General features: G+C 38.2%; 1 protein-coding gene across 1 annotated transcript in view; it reads left to right on the top strand.

The window, feature by feature from the left end:
- LOC308641562 (beta-galactosidase-1-like protein 3) overlaps positions 1 to 20,697 on the top strand; it is a gene marked incomplete at both ends in the record, with an annotated part of 170,310 nt that overhangs the window by 24,279 nt on the left and 125,334 nt on the right. The window contains 4 exons of the mRNA XM_081280246.1: positions 11,091 to 11,288; positions 15,895 to 15,963; positions 16,608 to 16,703; positions 20,071 to 20,179. Coding sequence (XP_081136372.1) covers positions 11,091 to 11,288; positions 15,895 to 15,963; positions 16,608 to 16,703; positions 20,071 to 20,179 — 472 coding nt within the window. The remainder of the gene's footprint in view (positions 1 to 11,090; positions 11,289 to 15,894; positions 15,964 to 16,607; positions 16,704 to 20,070; positions 20,180 to 20,697) is intronic.

Below are 20,697 nucleotides of genomic sequence, written 5' to 3'. Positions count from 1 at the left end.
GACACTGGGATTGAATCGAGGGGTTCTCTACCACAGAGCTATATCCTGAGTCCTTTATTATTTTTTAAGACAGGGTCTTATTAAGTTTCCCAAATTGGCCTTGAACTTGCAATCCTCTTGCCTTAGTCTCTCAAGTAGATTGGATTACAGGCATGCACCACCAAGCCCAGCTAAAGTTAGTTTTCTTTAAAAAAAAAAGAAAAAAGCACATCTCACTTTCCACCACCTGCACTCCCTCTCATTTCAGCATGTATTCTGCTTTACTGCTTGCCTTGCTGAATAAATCTTTGCTTCTGCCTCTTTTGTTGTGTCCTCAACTTCCTTTTTGTGGTGTAAATCAGGAACCTGACTGGGTTTAGATCTTCTTTTCCCTTCTGGGGAATCATCCCTCTAGTGACACAGTCATCTTTCTCTACACCTCAGACCCCACCCCTTTTTTCATTCCATAAATACCCCTAAATGCTATCATCAGGCAGGCAACTTTGAGTTTGAGTATTCCCTGTCCTCATGCTTGACTGCTTTGTGAATTAAATCATTTTGCAAAACTCATTGCCTTAGGGTTGGGCACAGTGCGTGACAGGTGAAGGTAAGACTGGTTTAATAACATATGCTAAAGAATGGAAACATGCTTTTATCTCTTTTATAAAATATAGAAAAGATAAATATATTTGGATATGTTAATATAAAATTGTGATATGAAAATGCATGTTTCTAATTAAAAAAATGCTGATGTGAAATGGTTCAAAATTGCTCTTTAGAAATTGCTCATTAGAAATTAATGTTCTTAAAGGTTAAAATTTTTTAATTAATGATAATTAAAACTAGAGATAATAAGGAAAAGAAGAAAAGATGTGTTTTGGCAAGAAAAATTATAAGAAAGACTTGAAGATTTTTTTTTTTTTGTTATGAAACAGTAACTTTGGTTTCATGGTTGTTTCTGAATGAAGGAAGGCAGGCAAGCCTAAGTTGATAAAACTGAAATTATAATATGCGATTTGAATAAACTCAATAAGATCAGTCCAAGTCAAATTACCTATAAATTATTTAATAAACAGGGCTTTGCAATTGAATTGTAGAAATAAAATTGGGTTTTGAAAGGATGTAAACCCTAGCCTCTTGCTTGCTAAGTGTGCTCTACCACCGAGCTATACCCTCAGCTCAATGGATTAATTTCTAAGTGCAATGAGGAGTTTGTTTATATAACTCATATGGTAGGAATAGATTAAAATAACAAAATAAGAAGTGAGTAGATGGGTAAATAAATCAAAATTGGGTAAGTGATATAAAGAAAATACACAAAGAATTGGCCATGATAGAAAGTGTCAGGTTTCTATTTAGACTTAGCATGCTCAAAGAAGGGCACTCTGAGGAGTAGATATGAAATGTCTTATTTAAAGTATGAAATAGAGTGCCACTCAAGGGAATGCACCATTCTTTCACTGTATTACATTTGCAAAGGCTTTGATGGGTAGTTCATAGTGAACAAAGGTAGGAGTGGCTAGCATGCACATATAGAATCTCTAGATTTTTCTCCTGGTTATGCATCACACTTTCCTACTTTTTGTTTGCTGGTTAGTTTTGATTAGGTGCTAGACATCATGAATCTTATGCTATTTTTGCTGGGCTTTCTATAGTACACAGTATGCAGTCTGGAGGGGACAGAGGAAAGAATAATAGAATTAACAGAATCTGAAAGCACAGGGATTATAGACTTCATAAGCAAAAACAAACAAACAAAAAAACAGAAATGCAGACATCTGTGGAGAAAAATTACAAAAAGATCTAATGCTCATACTGTTATAGTGACAGAAGAGAGAAGAATGAAAGGGTGCAGAAAGAATATTTGATAAAATAACAGAAGTCCACTTGAGAGGATGGAGTAAATGCACTAACACAAAAACTTGTACTCAAATGTTCATAGCAGCATTTGTCATAATAAGCAAAAAGTGAAAGTATCACAAATGTCCATTAACTGAGGAATGGATAAAAAATAAGGAAGGCTCATGCAATCACATATTATTTGGTCATAAAAAGGAATACATTGATATATTCTACAATGTGAATAAATCTTAAAAATATTATGCTTGGTGAAAGAAGCCAGGCACAATGAACCCAATGTCATATGATATTATTTTAATAAAATGTCGTAAGTCTAAGTAGCACATCAATAGAGCCAAAAAAGTAGATTCATGGTTATTCTTTGTGCTGAAGAAAGGGAAAAATGGGGAGTGATGACAAATAGGTATGGGGATGCTTTTCTTTTTAGGGTGATTTGAATTTCTTGAACTTAGTGATGATGGTTGTATAACCTCATGAATATACCTCAGACCACTAAATTAAACACTTTTTAATGGCAAATTTTATAAATTTAAGTTTCATCTCAATTTAAGAAATAATAGATGAAAAATTCTTGAATTTGGTGAAAGAATCAAACCTCAAATTAATAAGCTATTCAAATTCAAACAGAAAAAAAAAACCAAAGAAATATACAGGAAGCCTCACAATTAAACCAAACACTAAAAATAAAGAAATACTCTTGATAGCAGCCAGACAAAATTGATTATCTCTGGGGGAACCCCCCCTGAAGTTGAAGCCAATTATGAGACATGGAATACAACCCTATTTAACAGAGGCTAGAGGAGATGGCACAATATTTTTCAAGTTCTGAAAGAAAATAACTCAAATGAAAATTGCTATTTATCCTAAAAACACAAGAAACAGAAAGCAAAAATAGACAAATAAGAGTACATCAAATTAAAAATTTCTGCACAGAAGAGTAAACACCAAGACAGTGAAGAGAAAAAGTACAGAACAAGAGAAAATATTTGCAAAGTATTCATCTGAAAGGGGTTAATATCCTGAATACATAAAAACTAAAAACTCAATAAAAATAAGTTAATTAAAAATAGGCAATAGATCTAAACAGACATTTCTTAAAAGAAATATATGGCTAACAAGTATATGAAAAAATGTTCCACACTAAGTATCAGGGAAATACAAATCAAAACTGCAATAAGGTATCACTTCACTCCAGTTAGAATGCCTATTGTCAGGTGGGAGGTCAAGTCCGGTGGTCCAGATCCATCCACACTGGCCTGTTCGGGACCCAGGCTCAGAGTAGGCCCCGTCCACTAATCCCCTGGTGGGGCAGACACCACCAGAGCCTAACCTCTGGCACAGGACCTTCCCTTCCAACCAGCAGACTAGCAGGGGAGCCGAGATCCAGGCCAAACTGCCCACACCAGCTCATAGGGGACTCAGGCTCACAGTAGGTCTGGTCCACCCTTCCACCAGTGGGCCAGACACCCCTTTGCAGGCTATCCTCTAGTGTAGAACTGCCCTTTCTGAGGAGCAGACTACTGCAGGAGGTCAAGCCCAGTGGCCCAGATCCACCCACACCAACTTGCGCAGGACCCAGGTCCAGGATGCAGTAGCATACATTGAGGGACACCAGCAGGGTCTGGAAGCCCAACATCAAGGTGAGGTACAGACAATCTGCACAGGTACTACAAGAACATAGGTAAGAAACTGTAATATCTCAGATCCACACTGCAAGAAAGGAAGACACATAGACAACATGAAAAGACAAGGGAGGAAAGTGCCCCCAAACAATCCAGGACACTATAATAACATAACCTATGGATAGTGAAGTTGATAAAATGTCAGAGAAGGAGTTCAGAAGGTTCAAATTAAAAGGATCTGTGAACTAAAGAATGACCTAAATGAGCAAATACAGGCAAGAACTGATCACTCCAACAATGAGATAAAAGAGCAAATACAGGTAGCAAAAGATTACTTCAAGAGAGAGATAGAGACTTTGAAAAAAAGCCAGTCGGAAACCTTTGAAATGAAAGATATATAAATCAAATAAAAAACTCAATAGAAAGCATAACCAACAGACTAGATCACTTGGAAGAAAGAACGTCAGATAATGAAGACAAAGTATACAATCTGGAAAATAAAGTTGACCACACAGTGAAGATAGTAAGAAAACATGAACAGAATATCCAAGATTTATGGGACAGCTTCAAAAGACCAAATATAAGAATTATTGGGATAGAGGAAGGCACAGAGTTTCAAACCAAAGGAATGCACAATCTCTTCAATGAGATAATATCAGAAAATTTCCCAAGCATGAAGAATGAATTGGAAAACCAAATACAAGAGGTTTATAGGACACTAAATGTACAAAATTACAACTGATCTACAGCAAGGCACTGTATAATGAAAATGCCTAGCATACAGAATAAGAATAGAATTTTAAAAGCCGCAAGAGAGAGGAATCAAATCACATATAAGGGGAGACAAATTTGTATCTCAGCAGCTTTTTCAACCCAGACCCTCAAAGCCAGGAAACTGTGGAACAACATATACCAAGCTCTGAAAGAAAATGGATGCCAACCAAGAATCTTATGTCCAGCAAAAGTAAGCTTTAGATTTGATGATGAAATAAAAACCTTCTATGATAAACAAAAGTTAAAAGAATTTACAACTAGAAAGCCGGCACTACAAAACATCCTCAGCAAAATATTCCAAGAAGAGGAAATGAAAAACAATGATGAAAATCAGCAGAGGGAAGTATTACACTAAAGGAACATCTAATCAGAAGAGAAACCAAGTCACCTTAAATACCAAAAATAAACAAAAATGGCTGGGAATACAAATCATGTCTCAATAATAACTCTGAATGTTAATGGCCTAAACTCACCAATCAAAAAACATAGATAAGCAGATTGGATTAAAAAAGTCTAACCAATATGCTGCCTCCAAGAGACTCATCTCATAGGGAAAGACATCCACAGACTGAAAATTAAGGGTTTTGAAAAATCATATCATTCACATGGATTGCGGAAGCTAGCAGGGGTTTCCTTCCTCATATCAAATTAAGTAGACTTCAAAGTAAAGTCAATCAGGATAAAGAAGGACACTACATACAGCTCAGGGGAACCATACACCAATAAGACATAACAATTATAAATATATATGCCCCAAACAATGGAGCATCTATGTTCATCAAACAAACTCTTCTCAAGTTCAAGAGTCAAATAGACCACAACACAATAATTTTGGGTGACTTTAACACACTTTTTTCATCACTAGATAGATCTTCCAAATGAAAGCTAAACAAAGAAACTATAGAGCTTAATAATACAATCAATAACTTAGACTTAACTGACATATATAGACTATTTCATCCTTCAATGAGAGAATACACTTTCTTCTCAGCAGCACATGGATTCTTCTCTAAAATAGACCATATATTATGCCACAAAGCAACTCTAAGCAAATATAAATAAGTAGAGATATGACCCTGCATTCTATCAGATCATAATGGAATGAAATTAAAAATCAATGATAAAATAAGAAATAAAATCCACACCAGCACCTGGAGACTAAATAATATGCTACTGAATAAACAAAGGGTTGCAGAAAACATCAAGGAGGAGATTAAAAAATGTGAATGAGAACACAGATACAATATATCAAAATCTCTGGGACACTATGAAAGCAGTTCTAAGAGGAAAGTTTATTGCATGGAGTTCACTCCTTAAGAGAAAAAAAAATCAACAAATAAATGAATTATTGTTACATCTCAAAGCCATAGAAAAAGAAGAACAAATCAACACCCAAAGCAGCAGAAGACAGGAAATAATTAAAACCAGAGCTGAAGTCAATGAAATTGAAACAAAAGAAACAACTGAAAAAATTGACAGAACAAAAAGTTGCTTCTTTGAAAAAATAAATAAAATTTACCAACCCTTAGTCATGCTAATGAAGAAAAGGAGAGAAAAAACTCAAATCACTAACATACATAATGAAAAAGGAAATATCACAACAGACACTACAGAAATACAGAAGATAATTAGAAGTTATTTTGAAAACTTGTACTGCAATAAAATAAAGAATATCAAAGATATCAACAAATTTCTAGAGTCATATAATTTGCCCAAATTGAATCAGGATGGTATACACAATTTAAACAGATAAAGTGACAAAATAGCAGATGCCTTCAAAAGTCTACCAACCAAGAAAAGCCCAGTTCCGGATGGATACACAGCTGAGTTCTACAATTTCTTCTTAAAGAAGAACTAATACCAATACTCTTCAATTTATTTCAGGAAATAGAAAAAGAGGCAGCACTTCCAAACTCATTCTATGAGGCCAAAATCACCCTGATCCCCAAACCAGGGAAAGACACATAAAAGAAAGAAAACTTTAGACCAATATCTCTAATGAACATAGATGCAAAAATTCTCAATAAAATTCTAGCAAATAGAATTCAAAATTATATAAAAAAGATTGTGCATCAAGATCAAGTGGGCTTTATCCCAGGGATGCAAGGTTGGTTCAACATACAAAAATCAATAAATGTAATTCATCACATCAATAGACTCAAAGATAAGAATCATATGATCATCTCAATAGATACAGAAAAAGCATTTGACAAAATATAGCACCCTTTTATGTTCAAAACACTAGAAAAACTAGGGATAACAGAAGTATATCTCAACATCATAAAGTCTATCTACACTAAGCCTCAGGCCAACATCATTCTAAATGGAGAAAAAATAAAGTCATTCCCTCTAAAAACTAGAACAAGACAGGGATTCCCTCTTTCACCACTTCTATTCAACATAATTCTTGAAACACTGGCCAAAGCAATTAGACAAACAAAAGGGATACACATAAGAAAAGAAGAACTCAAATTGGCACTATTTGTTGACGATATGATTCTATACCTAGAAGACCCTAAAAGTTCTACCAGAAAACTTCTAGAACTGATAAATGAATTCAGCAAAGTAGCAGGATATAAAATCAACACCTATAAATCAAAGCCATTTCTGTATATCAGTGACAAATCCTCAGAAAGGGAAATGAGGAAAACTACCCCATTTATAATGGCCTCAAAAATAAAATAAAATACTTGGGAATCAACTTAACAAAAGATGTGAAAGACCTATACAATGAAAATTACAGAACTCTAAAGAAAGAAGTCAAAGAAGACCTTAGAAGATGGAAAGATCTACCTTGCTCTTGGATAGGCAGAATTAATATTATCAAAATGACCATACTTCCAAAAGCACTATACAGATTATATGCAATTCCAACAAAAATCCCAATCATATTCCTCATAGAAATAGAAAAAGCATGAAATTCATCTGGAAAAATGAGAGACCCAGAATAGTTAAAGCAATCCTTAGCAGGAAGAGTGAAGCAGGTAGCATCACTATACTAGACCTTAAACTATACTACAGAGCAATAATAACAAAAACAGCATGGTATTGGCACCAAAATAGACTGGTAGACCAATGGTACAGAATAGAGGACTCAGAGACTAACCCACAAAATTACAATTATCTAATATTAGACAAAGGAGCCCAAAACATGCATTGGAGAAAAGATAGCCTCTTCAACAAATGATGCTAGGAAAACTGGAAATCCATATGCAACAAAATGAAATTAAACTCCTATCTCTCACCATGCACAAAACTCAACTCAAAGTGAATCAAGGACCTAGGAATTAAACCAGAGACCCTGCATCTAATAGAAGAAAAAGTAGGCCCTAATCTCTATTGTGTGGGATTAGGCCCAACTTCCTAAATAAGACTCCTTTGGCTCAAGAATTAAAATCAAGAATCAAAAAATGGGATAGACTCAAACTAAAAGGTTTCTTCTCAGCAAAAGAAATAATCTGTGAGGTAAATAGAGAGCCTACATCTTGGGTGCAAATCTTTACCCCTCACACATCAGATAGAGCTCCAATCTCTAGGGTATATCAAAAAGTTAAACACCAAAAAACAAAAACAAAAACAAAAACAAAAAAACCAATAAATGGGCCAAGGACCTGAACAGACACTTCTCAAAAGATGATATACAATCAATCAACAAATATATGAAAAATGTTCAACATCTCTAGCAATTAGAGAAATGCAAACCAAACCACTCTAAGATTTCATCTCACTCCAGTTAGAATGGCAGCTATTATGAATACAAACAACAAGAAGTGTTGGTGAGGACGTGGGGAAAAAGGTACACTCATACATTGCTGGTGGGACTGCAAATTGGTGCAGCCAATATGGAAAGCAGTATGGAGATTCCTTGGAATCTGGGAATGGAACCACCATTTGAACCAGCTATCTTTTTCCTCGTTCTATACCTAAAGGACTTAAAATCAGCATACTACAGGGACACAGCCACATCAATGTTTATAGCAGCACAATTTACAATAGCTAAACTGTGAAACCAACCCAGACACTCTTCAATAGATAAATGGATTTAAAAAATGTAATACACACACACACACACACACACAATGGAATATTACTCAGTAATCAAAGAGAATAAAATCATGGCATTTGCAGGTAAATGGATGGAGTTAGAGAAGATAATGCTAAGTGAAATTAGCCAATCCCCAAAAAACCAAATGCTGAATGTTTTCTTTGATATAAAGAGGCTGATTCATAGTGGGATAGGGAGAAGGAGCATGGAAAGAACAGAGTAACTCTATAGAGGGCAGAGGGGTTGGAGGGAAAGGGAGGGGGCATGGGGTTATAAATGATGGTTTAATGTGATGATCACTATTATCCAAAGTACATGTATGAAGACACGAATTGGTGTGAATATACTTTGTATACAATCAGAGATATGGAAAATTGTTCTCTATTTGTGTAATAAGAAGTGTAATAAGATTCCACTGTCATATATAAATAAAGTAAAAATAAAGAATTTCTATTGTCAGAAAGACAAAAGAGGATAGTGAGGAAGTGGAGAAAAAGGAATCCTTCTATCCTACTGGAGGGGGTAGGGATATAAATTTGTACAGCCATTATGGAAAGCAGTGTGGGAGGTCATCCTAGCATGTGTTTTGAGTTACCTCCCTGGCTGAGTGAGAGGCATTTAGACACATCTTTGTGTCCAGAGCTTTCCCCACCCTTCTCAGGTCCGAGGGCTTGTCAGTGTGGAGGTGTGTCTGGCCATACCCTGAAGACCCAATCATCGCACCTGACCTTGGGTTCTTTTTTTGTCTTTTTTGGAACTGGGGGTCGAACCCAGGGCTTTGCGAATGCAAGGCAGACGCTTTGCCACTGAGCTACATCCCAGCCCCACACTTGACCTTGGGACACTGCTCCCCTTAATCTTCACTGGATGGTATTTTCCCCAGAATTTTTTGTTCCCCAATAAAAGTCCACTCCCTGGCATGTTTCTCTCTCTCTCTCTCTCTCTCTCTCTCTCTCTCTCTCTCTCACTAGCCTCTTCAGTAAACCTCGATACCATAATAGGTAGCTGGAGGCTTGAGCTAGGAGAAGCCGTCCTGGAGCTGGTTTAAAGGTAATCAGAGTCTATCTCTTTAATTCAAAACTCCCTAAGGATTTCTCACATACCGAACCTTCATTTATGAAGCCTGTACTGGTCGTGGCCTAAAAAGCAGTATGTAGGTTTCTCAAAAAATTTAAAATAAAACCTGGTCTTCCATCACACCCTATTCAGTCTTTAAGCATTTACCCATCCTACAAAAATTCCCTAAACTGTGTTTAGAACTTCTTCATTTTAGTCTGAAGTGCTGCATCTGGAACCTAGTCAATGGGCACTGAATGGACTCTGAATAAAATTGCTGAACCAGTGGAATCAATACTTCTGGCTCTCCAGTACAAGGCAGCTAAGTTCTTTCCTCCCACTGATCTTCAGATTCTGTGCCAGCTGGCTGTTGACTCATAGTTTAGGAAAGGCAAGCTCCAATGATTATACAAGGATCCTCCTGTTTTACTTCTCAGGGCTGAGCAGCATCTGTGTCAAGGACGGGAGGTCTGCACACCCTGGGCTGCAGGCTCCGCTGTTCTTTGGTGCAGAGTCTGACAGACTTCCCGAGGCATTGTTTGACAGACTTTTGTGGTGTTAGGTCCAGGAATCCCTGTGCCAACTCCTCTGGATGGATTTCACTCCAGGTTCCAGGTTCAGAGCTCAGATTTGACCTCTGCCCCTGTTCTGCCTGGTGTTCTGCATCTGAGGCTACAGAGAGGGGCAGAAACAGTAAGGGATCTTGGATCACTGGCCTCACTGAGATGGGCTCCCTGCCCTACACCAGGTAACTCATCCCAGCTGCCTATGGGACTGTCCACGTCTGTGGCCCAGCCTGCCCTTCCAGGAGCTGGGGCCTTTCCTCCTGCCTAGTGCTGCTTTCCCATAACCCTGAGTGGTCTTAGTAGAGAGCCTCTTAGACCTTCCCCCACATCCATTCTATCAGTTATGCACAGCTATTCCTGGCCCCAGGCCCTAGGAGCGTTATGTGGTCTTCCTGGTCCTTAAACATGCAGGAGACTCTTCTCATTAACTCCCCTTTCAAGCTTCCTCCCTCCCAGCTCTTTCTTATGCAGAAAGCCCCCTTGTCCTGTGCTGCTGGGGGTCTTTACATTTAATTCAGTACAAGAAAATCCAGGGTTGTGGCTGTAGACAAGGTGCTCCAGTACTGCACCCTGCTTCCTTCCTGGATCCTCTGTGTGGACTGCCCCACCTGAGGTGAAGCCCCCTTTCTTCCCTGACTTTGCCTGACCCCCAGTGCTTAACCTTGTCCAGTTTCTGTCTGTCCCCAGCTTCAGTTCTGACTGAGGAGGACTGGGATAACTGGTGATGGGAAACCTGGGTGGAGCCAGGTGGGGCTGTAGCTCTCTTACCTTAGGCTCCCCTAAGAGAATCCCTGCTTGTGATGAGATTCCTGTAGAGGATCCTAGAGTAACCTTCTGGTCCTTACAGCTTGAGGAGGCCAACATCTTCATGTCGTTACTGTTATATTTTTCTCCCCACAGTTGCTGCCTAGCCTGGAAAGGAATCGTGGGCATCTTTTTTCTGCCAATTATCTTATCAGGTTTTGCTTCTTGCCCTAAACATAAAGATGGAAAAGTGACTTGGTCTTCATGCAGGTTTGCCTGAGTGGGGAACCTGAGTGGGTAACAAGGGAGCTTTCTCTTACTGGAGAAAGAAATATGCTTACCATGCACAGGGCAGGTCCTGCAAACAGGAACTTTATTTTCTTGAAGGTTGCAGCAGGCTCTCCTGTCTATCTTCCTTCTTCCTTCCTTCTCCTTTCCATGCAGGTCTAACTGGTCTCATCTGAACCCTCTCACACTGAAGAAACGATCTGAGGGACTTGTTGGAAGGTGTGCACACTTCACCTTGGAGGGTCATAAGTTCCTCATCTTCGGGGGCTCCATCCATTACTTCCGGATGCCCAGGGAGTACTGGAGGGACCGCTTGCTCAAGCTGAAGGCCTGTGGCTTCAACACTGTTACCACGTGAGAGCTGCCCCTCAGCCTCTATCACCAGCTTACCCCATGGGGCTCCTGGAATATGCATTCCGGCTTAGAGCAGAGTCTCTTGTTTTGGAGTGCAGAATCAGGAGCCGTCTCAAGAATAGACATTTAGAGCACATTCTTTTTATGCTTAAATGTCGAGCTGTCAGCTACCATACCATACTTTCCTCAGTGATCAAAGCTTTGGATAGGGGTTAATAGGATAAATGTAAGGGAGTAGATGATTTATCAAGAATTTGATAATTTATTTGATCCCTTGGGAGCACTCAGTTTAATGACATGCTGGATGCATACTTACAGATGAATATACACAGGCTTACAGACTTTAAAAATACCTTCCATTTATGTATGTGAATAAGAATATCTAGAGGAATAGCACCAGTATCACAAAATGAACAAGTAAGAAAATACCAGCATCACTAAGTGAAGTTTAATGGCCTTAAAGGAACAAACACTGCAGGGTAATGCCTGAGATGTAGGAATTTAGAGTCAGATACACACGGCCACCAGCACAGTTCTGCCTCCTACTGATCTTCCCATGTCAGGCCCAGCACCCTCCACTGTAAAGACATAAGGTTGTCTCATGAGGTTGTATTGATGATTAAAGGAGATAAAACCTTTATCTTATTTATACAGAAAAAGCCTATCACAATGCCTGGCATGCACATGTCTTCATCAATGGTGGCAGAAAGAAATGCAAACCCAGTTTAGTCAGTTAGAAGAACTGAAATATAAATGAGCATGAATTCACCGTGATTCAACATAGTGAAAAAAGGCAGCTTGCGTTTGGTGTGTGCTGATGAGGAGGCACTTTCTATCATACTCATAATCACATGGTCTTCAGGACTGTCCTGAGAGGTGGATAGTAGAACTCCCACTGTTCAGGGGAACCGACTGGTCACATTGGGATTAATTAGCTCACTCAGGTTGCTGTGGAATGGTTAGGGCAGGCAGTGTGGGTGGAGCCCACCTTCCGTATTATGGATAGGTTCCTTCCCAGCATGTCCTGTGGGTGTGCCTAGGTAGCTTTTGAGTATGTATACCCCCTGAAGTTCTACCTGGAGTTCTGCCTGTGCATAGATAACCAGCCAAATGAAAACCACACCCAAACAAAAATCACGTTGAATTAACAGACCTATTTCCACCAAATTGTGAAACTCTTAGGTCAGGAGTCAATCATGGTGGGTAAAGAGTGTCCCAAAGAGAAACTTCTCCAGAAGACTGCATTGTTCAGTTTGCATATGTTAGTCAGGGTATATGTTAGTTACGTCAAGAGAACCAGCTCCTGAAGGTCAGAGGGAAGGCAGGGAAGACCACGATTAGGATCATGATTCTGCTGTTTCCAGAAAACTGAATTGCTAATTTCAATAGGGCTGACACTATCAATTAGGGTGACCAATTTTAGTTATATTTATGGAGTACTTATACACAGCCAGGTATGCTCTAAACCCTGGACAACATTAATTTACTCTGCCCCATAGCAATCATCTATGGTGAGTGGTAGTATTTGTAGATAAGAAAAATCTGGCCAAGGGAGTTTGAGTCACTTTCCCAAAATCACAGTGACTGAGGCATAGATAGTCGTAGCAGAGCTATGCTTTACCTCACTCAAACTGCAAGGTCAATGGCTACACCATTTGGCTGCCTCTCATAGACACAGACTTTTATTTTTTATTTTTTTGGGGGGAGTACTGGAGAGTGAACTCAGGGGCACTCAACCTCTGAGCCACATCCCCAGCCCTATTTTGTATTTCATTTTATTATTTTTATTTTGTATTTTATTTAGAGACATAGACTTTTAGATATTGAAGATTACACTGTAGAATGTTTATTCCATGTTGTAAAATTTAAATGTTCTTCAAAGGGCATTTTATGATGCACAATACACTTTTCTGTTTCTTGATCAAATTTTTGTCATCAACTTCAAAGATTTGTTGTTTGCATGGTTAAGTCATGGAGCTTCTATCAGTTAATATAAGGAAAAAATAAAGGCAGTTCTTTTGTTTTTGTTTTTTAGGTGCTAGGATTGAACACAGGACCTTATACATGTTAGATAAGCACTCTACCCCCTGCCCAAAGGCAGTCCTGAGAATCTCACACTTAGTAAATTGAAAGAGAAAAACCAAAAATGCATTAGCAAAATGCTATGGGGCACATAAAGTCATATTTATATCAGAATTATATTAATTATGTTAATACCAAAATACATAATGCTAGATTGACTTCCTGGGTTAATTCTGCATTGACTATTATGGGTTATACTCATGATCTAACAATATTTTAAAAGAGATGGTACTGAGTTGTCTTCACACATCTATGCCACTGATCAGCTAGAGTTGGTACTAAAGGGAGAATTTGAAATTGATAGGCAGCAAATTGATAAGTGGTATATCTACTGTGCAAGAAATATCATGAGAAATAATTATTGAGCTTCACTGAGATCTGCTACTACATCTATCAATTTAGTTTTGTATACTCATCTTTTCAAGCAGTGACATTGACAGTTTTTCTAAAATTCAATGTAACTTACAGTTCTTGGATGAATTTGATTTACTCATGTTTACCTATAATTGTAAGAGAAATTGATTTGAAATTTTATTTTAGTTAGTATTCTTGTTCAGTTTTGATACCAATCCTATAATTAAGCTCATAAAATGAGTAAATCTTTTTCTACTCATTGATAACATTTTCAAAAAAATTATCTTTGTTCTGAGTGTTTCTTAAAATTCACACATAAAACTCTGTGATCACTATCTTTTATGGTTGTGAGGGTGAGATTCATAGGATCTTGAATTTTTATTAAGTTATTTTCTCTGTTTCTTCTGAGTATATCCTATTTTTCTTAATAAGGGTTTTGCTTTCTTTTTTCTTGGGAGACTTTCTTCTTTCTGACTGGGACTTTGAAAAATCTTCCTTTTTTCCCTGTACTCGCTGCATTGTGTACTTGGGCTATTTAGCAACCTCGTTGGGAGCTGGCTGTCCTTTTGATAATAATCCTATCTAATTTTTAATTTATTTTCAAACAACTGGCAAGTAGCTTTGTTAATCATCCCTGTTTTTTTTTTTTATTTCTATTTCACAATTTCTGAGTTCTGTGTAATTTCCTCTCTCCTACCTTATTTGATTTGGTTCTTTCTCCTCATGTTTTCCTCTTCTTGAATCTCCTTCTCTGTTACTTAATTGTTTCTCTCTTCACCTCTCCTTTTTACTTTTCTTTCTCTTCTTCTTTTCTGACTTGAATATTTAACTCATTTTCCTTCTAGAACTTCTTGTTTTTATAATGGGGCCATTTAGAGATATGAATGCTTTTCCTAAGTATTGCTTTAGTTATATATCCCACAAGTCTTGTTATACTGTACTTTCAAAATCATTTAGTTAAAATATTCATAAGTTTTGTTGAATTTCCCTCCTTGACCCATAAACAATTTGGGAATATGCTTTCTGCTTTTTTTTTTTTTCATTGTGGTACTAGGGATTGAACCCAGGGTCTTGTGCATGCAAGACAAGCACATTACCAACTGAGCTATATCCCCAGCCATGCTTTCTGTTTTATTTGTTTGTCTTACTTTTTATTATTATTTTAAACTGTCATTTTTATAATTTAGTTACCTTGAGATCATAAACTATGTGACATACACTTCTGGAATTTGGAATCTGTTGACTTTTAGGTTTTAAAGTATATTTATAAATTCCACATTTTAATCATGTTGTTGAAATCAATATCCTTATAATTTTTCTACATATTTTCTTTATTTCTTAGGTATTTTAATCCTTTCACTATGACTGTGAAATCAACTTATCCATTTCTTCTATAATTCAGTCAGCTTCTCCTTTAGAAGAAGCTATTTCATTAAGGGCATAGAAGGTTGAATAGCACATTTTGTGGATGGAATTATTTTTATTTAAGGCCATGCACCTTATCTGTCTGCCACTATTGCCTTAAAACCATTTGAATACTATCAGTTTTATTAGTGTAATTTTGCCTTATACATCTTTCTGTTTTCAGCAATTTTCCTTAAATCACTTGTAAGTAGCTTTTTGCAATTTTTTATTCTATTCTCACAATAGAGCTACATGCATATAAAAACAGAGTCAATACAAATTTTACACATGTCCTTTGACTCTGAAGGCAGCCCTCTGAAGAAGGACCATGGCAGAGGCCCTTCTTGCTGAGGTCTAAAGACTGAACCCTACTGAATTGCATTTCCCTTGTCCTCATAGAAACTCCTCATATCTTCTTACTTTGTTTAATTCTTAGCAAGACTATATCAGGCAGATATGCACATTTTTGTTGTGTTTTTTCTTTTTCTTTATATTTTTAATGGGTATTATAAAGAATGGGGTGGTGAGTGAAATTGTATGTAAATCCAAGGAATCTAAAATCCAAGGATAATTGATATCTTGGACCACAATTGAGCAATAGAGAAAGGAATTGTTGAAGATAGTCATTGTTCTTGTGATAGATGTTATTTTCCATCAGAAACTTACACTCACTGAACTATTGCAGGGTTTGACTTGGTTTGGGGATGTTGTAACAACTGGAAAATATAAATAAAATGCTTATTGTACTTTCTTATTCCTTTCCCAGCTACATTCCATGGAACCTGCATGAGCCAGAAAGAGGCCAATTCTACTTCTCCGGGAACCTGGACATGGAGTATGTATTGCTACTGTTTCTGTGACCTGGCTTGGGGCAGGAAGCAGAGACATGGCTACTTGGGGATGATTTGGAATGCTAAGGGTATCTTTACTTATCTTTGAGAACAAAAGAGGTCCTGAGGTCTGGACCTCTGGTCTCAGGATGCTGTGAGAGGCTCAGCACCCAGGGCTCAATTGCTCCCCAGAAATGACCTATTACCCAGGGACTTGTGGCTATTGGGATCTAGTCCCACTTCTCCACTGCAGCTTAGAGGGGCCAAGACCCCTGGCGCTGCCCAACTCTGCAATGGTGTTTAGCAACCTCATTGGGAGCTGGCTGTCCTTTCGATTATCATGTCCATTATTGGAGACAGACCCTCTGTACCATATAGGATGGCCTTTTTTCTTAGGTCCCATGAGGCTGGGTAGATGGTCCTGATGCCCACAGCTAATTCGAACCCAGCTCCCAGGGCCTCTGGCCTCCCACCTGGTGGACTAATTTCCTGCTTTGCTGGGCTGAACTGGGCTAACTCTTTCTCACTCCAGTGTCCCTAGTTGAGAACAAGGGGAAGAGTGGGCAACTTGTTATGTGTATGGGCTTCTACCCAGGCAGCCTCCTCTCTGCACTGCCATGAGAGGATCTGACTTTGTTTACCTTCCTAGAGCCTTTGTCCTGTTGGCTGCAAAGATTGGGCTGTGGGTGATTCTGCGTCCAGGACCCTACATCTGTGCAGAGGTTGACCTTGGGGGCTTGCCCAGGTGAGCAGGACTCTAAGTCCAAGAGCTATAATTTAATAATGTGTTTTAATTCATGAAAAATAACACCTCAGTCAGATGATAATGAAATTCACCTTCATGGACTGAGCAAGTGTTTTTTTTTTTTTTTTTTTTTTTTAAATTTTCACTGTGCCCTGTACTTCATATCCTGTCCTGTGAAGCCTGCAGTGGTGTGGGGGAGTTGTGGGCACTACTGTCATCCCATTTCACAGGTGAAGCAGATATGGGTCCTGGTAATGGACAATAAGAGGTAAGAGGGAGCAGCAGTTCTTGGGATTCTAATCCCACAGAGGAGGAGCTGAGGCCACCTCTGTTCTTCTTATTGGATGGGAGGGAAGGGACCAGAAGCTTTAGAACAGAGAAAGTTCTGACAACCGCTGAGCTTCTTCTGGCAAACTCAGATCTTACTCTCTTTTGTTGAGGTCAGGCCACCTTCTCCACCCATAAAGAACTCAGCCTATTTACCAGCCTTTTCTATTTTCTTGGCTTTTATTGCTGAGATGCTGACTGTCTGCCCAGATTGCTCAGTTTCAGAGTAAGAATCCAGGAATCCTCTTCTGTAATCCCTCTGAACTGACAGGTCCCAGTCCCATCTTGGATCTGTCTTTGGTTGATCAGTTAGTTATTCCCCAGGTGAGATAAAGGCTTTGTTTTAACCCAGATGAATACCTTCCTTTCAATGCAGGAGAAGCAGCCTTCTTTTCTTTCTATGGGTGTACTGTAGTTATACATAACAGAATTTATTGCTCTGTATTCATTGTTACGTATTCATCATTAGGTCAGTTTTATTCTTTAATACCTCCCTTTTCCTCTCCTCTTCCCTTCCCCAGTCTCTCTTTATTCTATTTGTCTCATTTCTATTTTCATGAGATACTCCTTATAAGTGTATAGCCTCGCCAATGTATATTATTGTTTGTAATCTTGATGACTACCATTCTAACCGGAGTAAGATGAAATCTCAGTTTTAATTTTGATGTGTATTTGTCCTATTGCTTAAGATGTTGAACATTTTTTCATATAATTGTTAACCATTTGTATTTCTTCTTTTGAGAAATGTCTGTTTACTTCTTTTGCCTAAATTATTGGTTGGGTTATTTGCTTTTTTGGCATTGAGTGTTTTTGAGTTCTTTACCTATTCTGGATATTAATCCCCTGTCTGAGGAGTAGCTGGCAAAGATTTTTCCCCAATTTTGTAGGCTGCTATAACTTCACGCTCTTAATATATATATATATATAATTTTTGCTGTGCAGAATCTTTTGAATTTATGGCATCTCACTTATTGATTCTTGGTTTTACTTCTTGAACTGTAGGGATCTTGTTGAGGAAGTTGGTGCCTGCACCTATATGATGGAATGTTGACCATATGTTTTCTTCCAGCAGTTGCAAGATTTCTGGTATAATTCGTAACCCCTTTGATCCATTTTGATTGACTTTTGTGTAGGGTGAAACACTGGAACTATTTTCATTCTCCTACATATGGATATCCAGTTTTTCCTATGCCATTTGTTTAAAAGGCTGTCTTTTTTCCATGATATATTTTGGGCATCTTTGGCTATTATCAGATGACTATATCTGTGTGGGATTGATGTATGTCTTCTATTCCATTGGTCTTTTTTTTTTGGCCAGTATTATACTGCTTTTGTAAGTATAGCTCTGTAGAATAATTTAAAATCAGATATAATGCCTTCAATATTGCTTTTTTTAATACTTAGGATTACTTTTGCTATTTGGGTCTTTTATTCTTCTATATGAATATTAAGAATATTTTTTTCTTGTCCTGTGAAAAAGGCCATTGAACATTCTTGCTCTGTCTTCCACTTGAGCTTTTGGGGGATATCTCATATCTAAACCATAACATGGAGGTTTTGAACCTTAGAAATATAGGATTATATCATCAGTAAACAGTGAAAATTTGACTTCTTCCTTTCCTATTTTTGTTCCTTTTATTTTATTCTCTTGCTTAATTGCTCTGGCTAAAATTTTATTACTATGTTGAATAGGAGAGAGGACATCCTTCTATTGTGCCCGATTTTAGGGATAATGCTTTCAGTTTTTCCCTATGCATTGTTATGTTAGCTTTGAGTTTGCCATATATAGCTTTTTTTGATGTTGAGGTAAATTCCTTTTATCCCTAGTTTATTCAGTGTTTTTATTATGAATGAGAGCTAAATTTTGTGGAAGACTGTTTTTGCATTTATTGAGATGATTATGTAATTTTTGTAAGGATAGTTTGACATATGAAAATCATTAAAGTAAGTGGGAATTTCAGGGAAACAATTACTCCCATTATAGGTCAGATGGTAGCCTGGCCCTGTCTTCTGTAACCTGTAGTGGGGTTTTCCTGGCTTCATGGTTCTACTGTGTTCTTCAAGTATCAGGTTGTTGTAGGGGACAGATGAGGCAAGGCACTGAAGATAGCAGCCAGGCTCAGAGGATATAGCTTCTACTGTAATCAATTAATCCCCTGAACCCCGAGTTCAGGTAGTTTCAGAATTTTATACCCAGTGTGTGAGGGGAGGGGCTTAGAAGTTCACAGTTTGCAGAAGTTCACATAAAAGCAGATTTTTCTTTCACTGTTTTGGGGCAAGTTAACCCTTCAAAGACAGCCCCTGAGAAGGGGAGAGCTTCTTCTCCCCTTTCTTTCCTTCCCCTGACAGCTGTTACCATAGAGCCCAACTGGTAACTTCTCTTATCTTAGAAATGTAGACTTCTCTGTGAAGATCCAGCTCAAGGCCAGAGGCCTTGTTAAAGTATTTGTCTTTTTATTATCACAGTTTGCATTTGAAAACACATTTCTACAAACTATCTATACTGGATAAATGTTTGTGAAAAACTAGTAAAGGGGTGTCAGCACCTGGGGTGCTGATTTCTTCTAGGCCAGTGGCCAAGTAATAGAGCAACAGGAAAATAAGTTTACGTACATTGAACTCTTTTGTAAAGACTCTTTATGTTGATAGTCCTATAATTAATTAAGGTGAAGATTTCTGGAGAAGCTTAGTTAAGATTTTTTGTGGAGGAGGGGGTGCCACTAGAAGATCTCAGCTGTGACCTTATGCCTGAGGAGCAGATGCTGTGCTCAATGTTCTCAGCGTACTGAAATAGAATAGAGAAGATTCAAGGAATTCTTTAAAACAATCAAACTCATAGGACGTGGGTGTAGAAGTCTGGGTAGGCTCAGTCCCTTCGTCTGATGAAATGGAGGACAAAGCACTTCCAAGGTCTAGAGTGCCTTGGGAAGTGTGTAGTGTGTTTCCTTCTCATCCTTACAAATCTGGCGCATGGTGTGAAAAGTTCACAGATTCCTCTGACCTTCCTGTCTCATACTAACCTGTCCCTTCTTGTCCCCAGCTGGCTTCTGCAAGACCCCAACATGCAACTGAGAACAACAGACAAAGGCTTTGTTGAAGCAGTTGATAAGTATTTTGATCACCTGATTCCCAGAGTGATTCCTCTCCAGGTAAAGCCCCTGACCTTTACTTCTGACACTGACTTTGGGGAAAGAGTGTTTTGGCTCAGTCACCAGCCAAATAGGTCATGTCCAGCCTCTATGAGAAATACAGGTGACTTTCTTATAACTTTGACTTTTGTACCCTCATGTCAAGCATAGAAATTTTGACTTGTCTTGTTAGACCAGGATGTAAAGAAAAGACCACTGACTCCAATTAAAATCAAATTAAAGCGAGCTTATTATTTCAACAGGCTGGGCTTCCTCTACCAACAAAAACCGCCAGAGCCAAACACAGCCTCGAAGCTTTTTAGAAGTGCAGCTTTATAGCCCAGAAAGTTACACAAAGGGGAGTTACAGATAACAAAACTCTGAGGAGCATAACACAAAGGCTAGTTTATATTTTTGCTGGCCCCGACATCAGAATTTTTGAAGGTCATTAGAGCCTCAGAGAGGGTTGTTATCTGGTCAGGGAAAGCCAGGCATGGGTGAGTTCAAAGCATGGCAGGCATTCCAAGTAAGTTCAGAAT

This window comes from Spermophilus citellus, assembly GCF_964194105.1.
Source record: "Spermophilus citellus genome assembly, chromosome: 2".
Taxonomy (NCBI): domain Eukaryota; kingdom Metazoa; phylum Chordata; class Mammalia; order Rodentia; family Sciuridae; genus Spermophilus; species Spermophilus citellus.
Note: the sequence above shows the minus strand (reverse complement) of the source record. Positions and strands in the feature narration are given on the sequence as shown.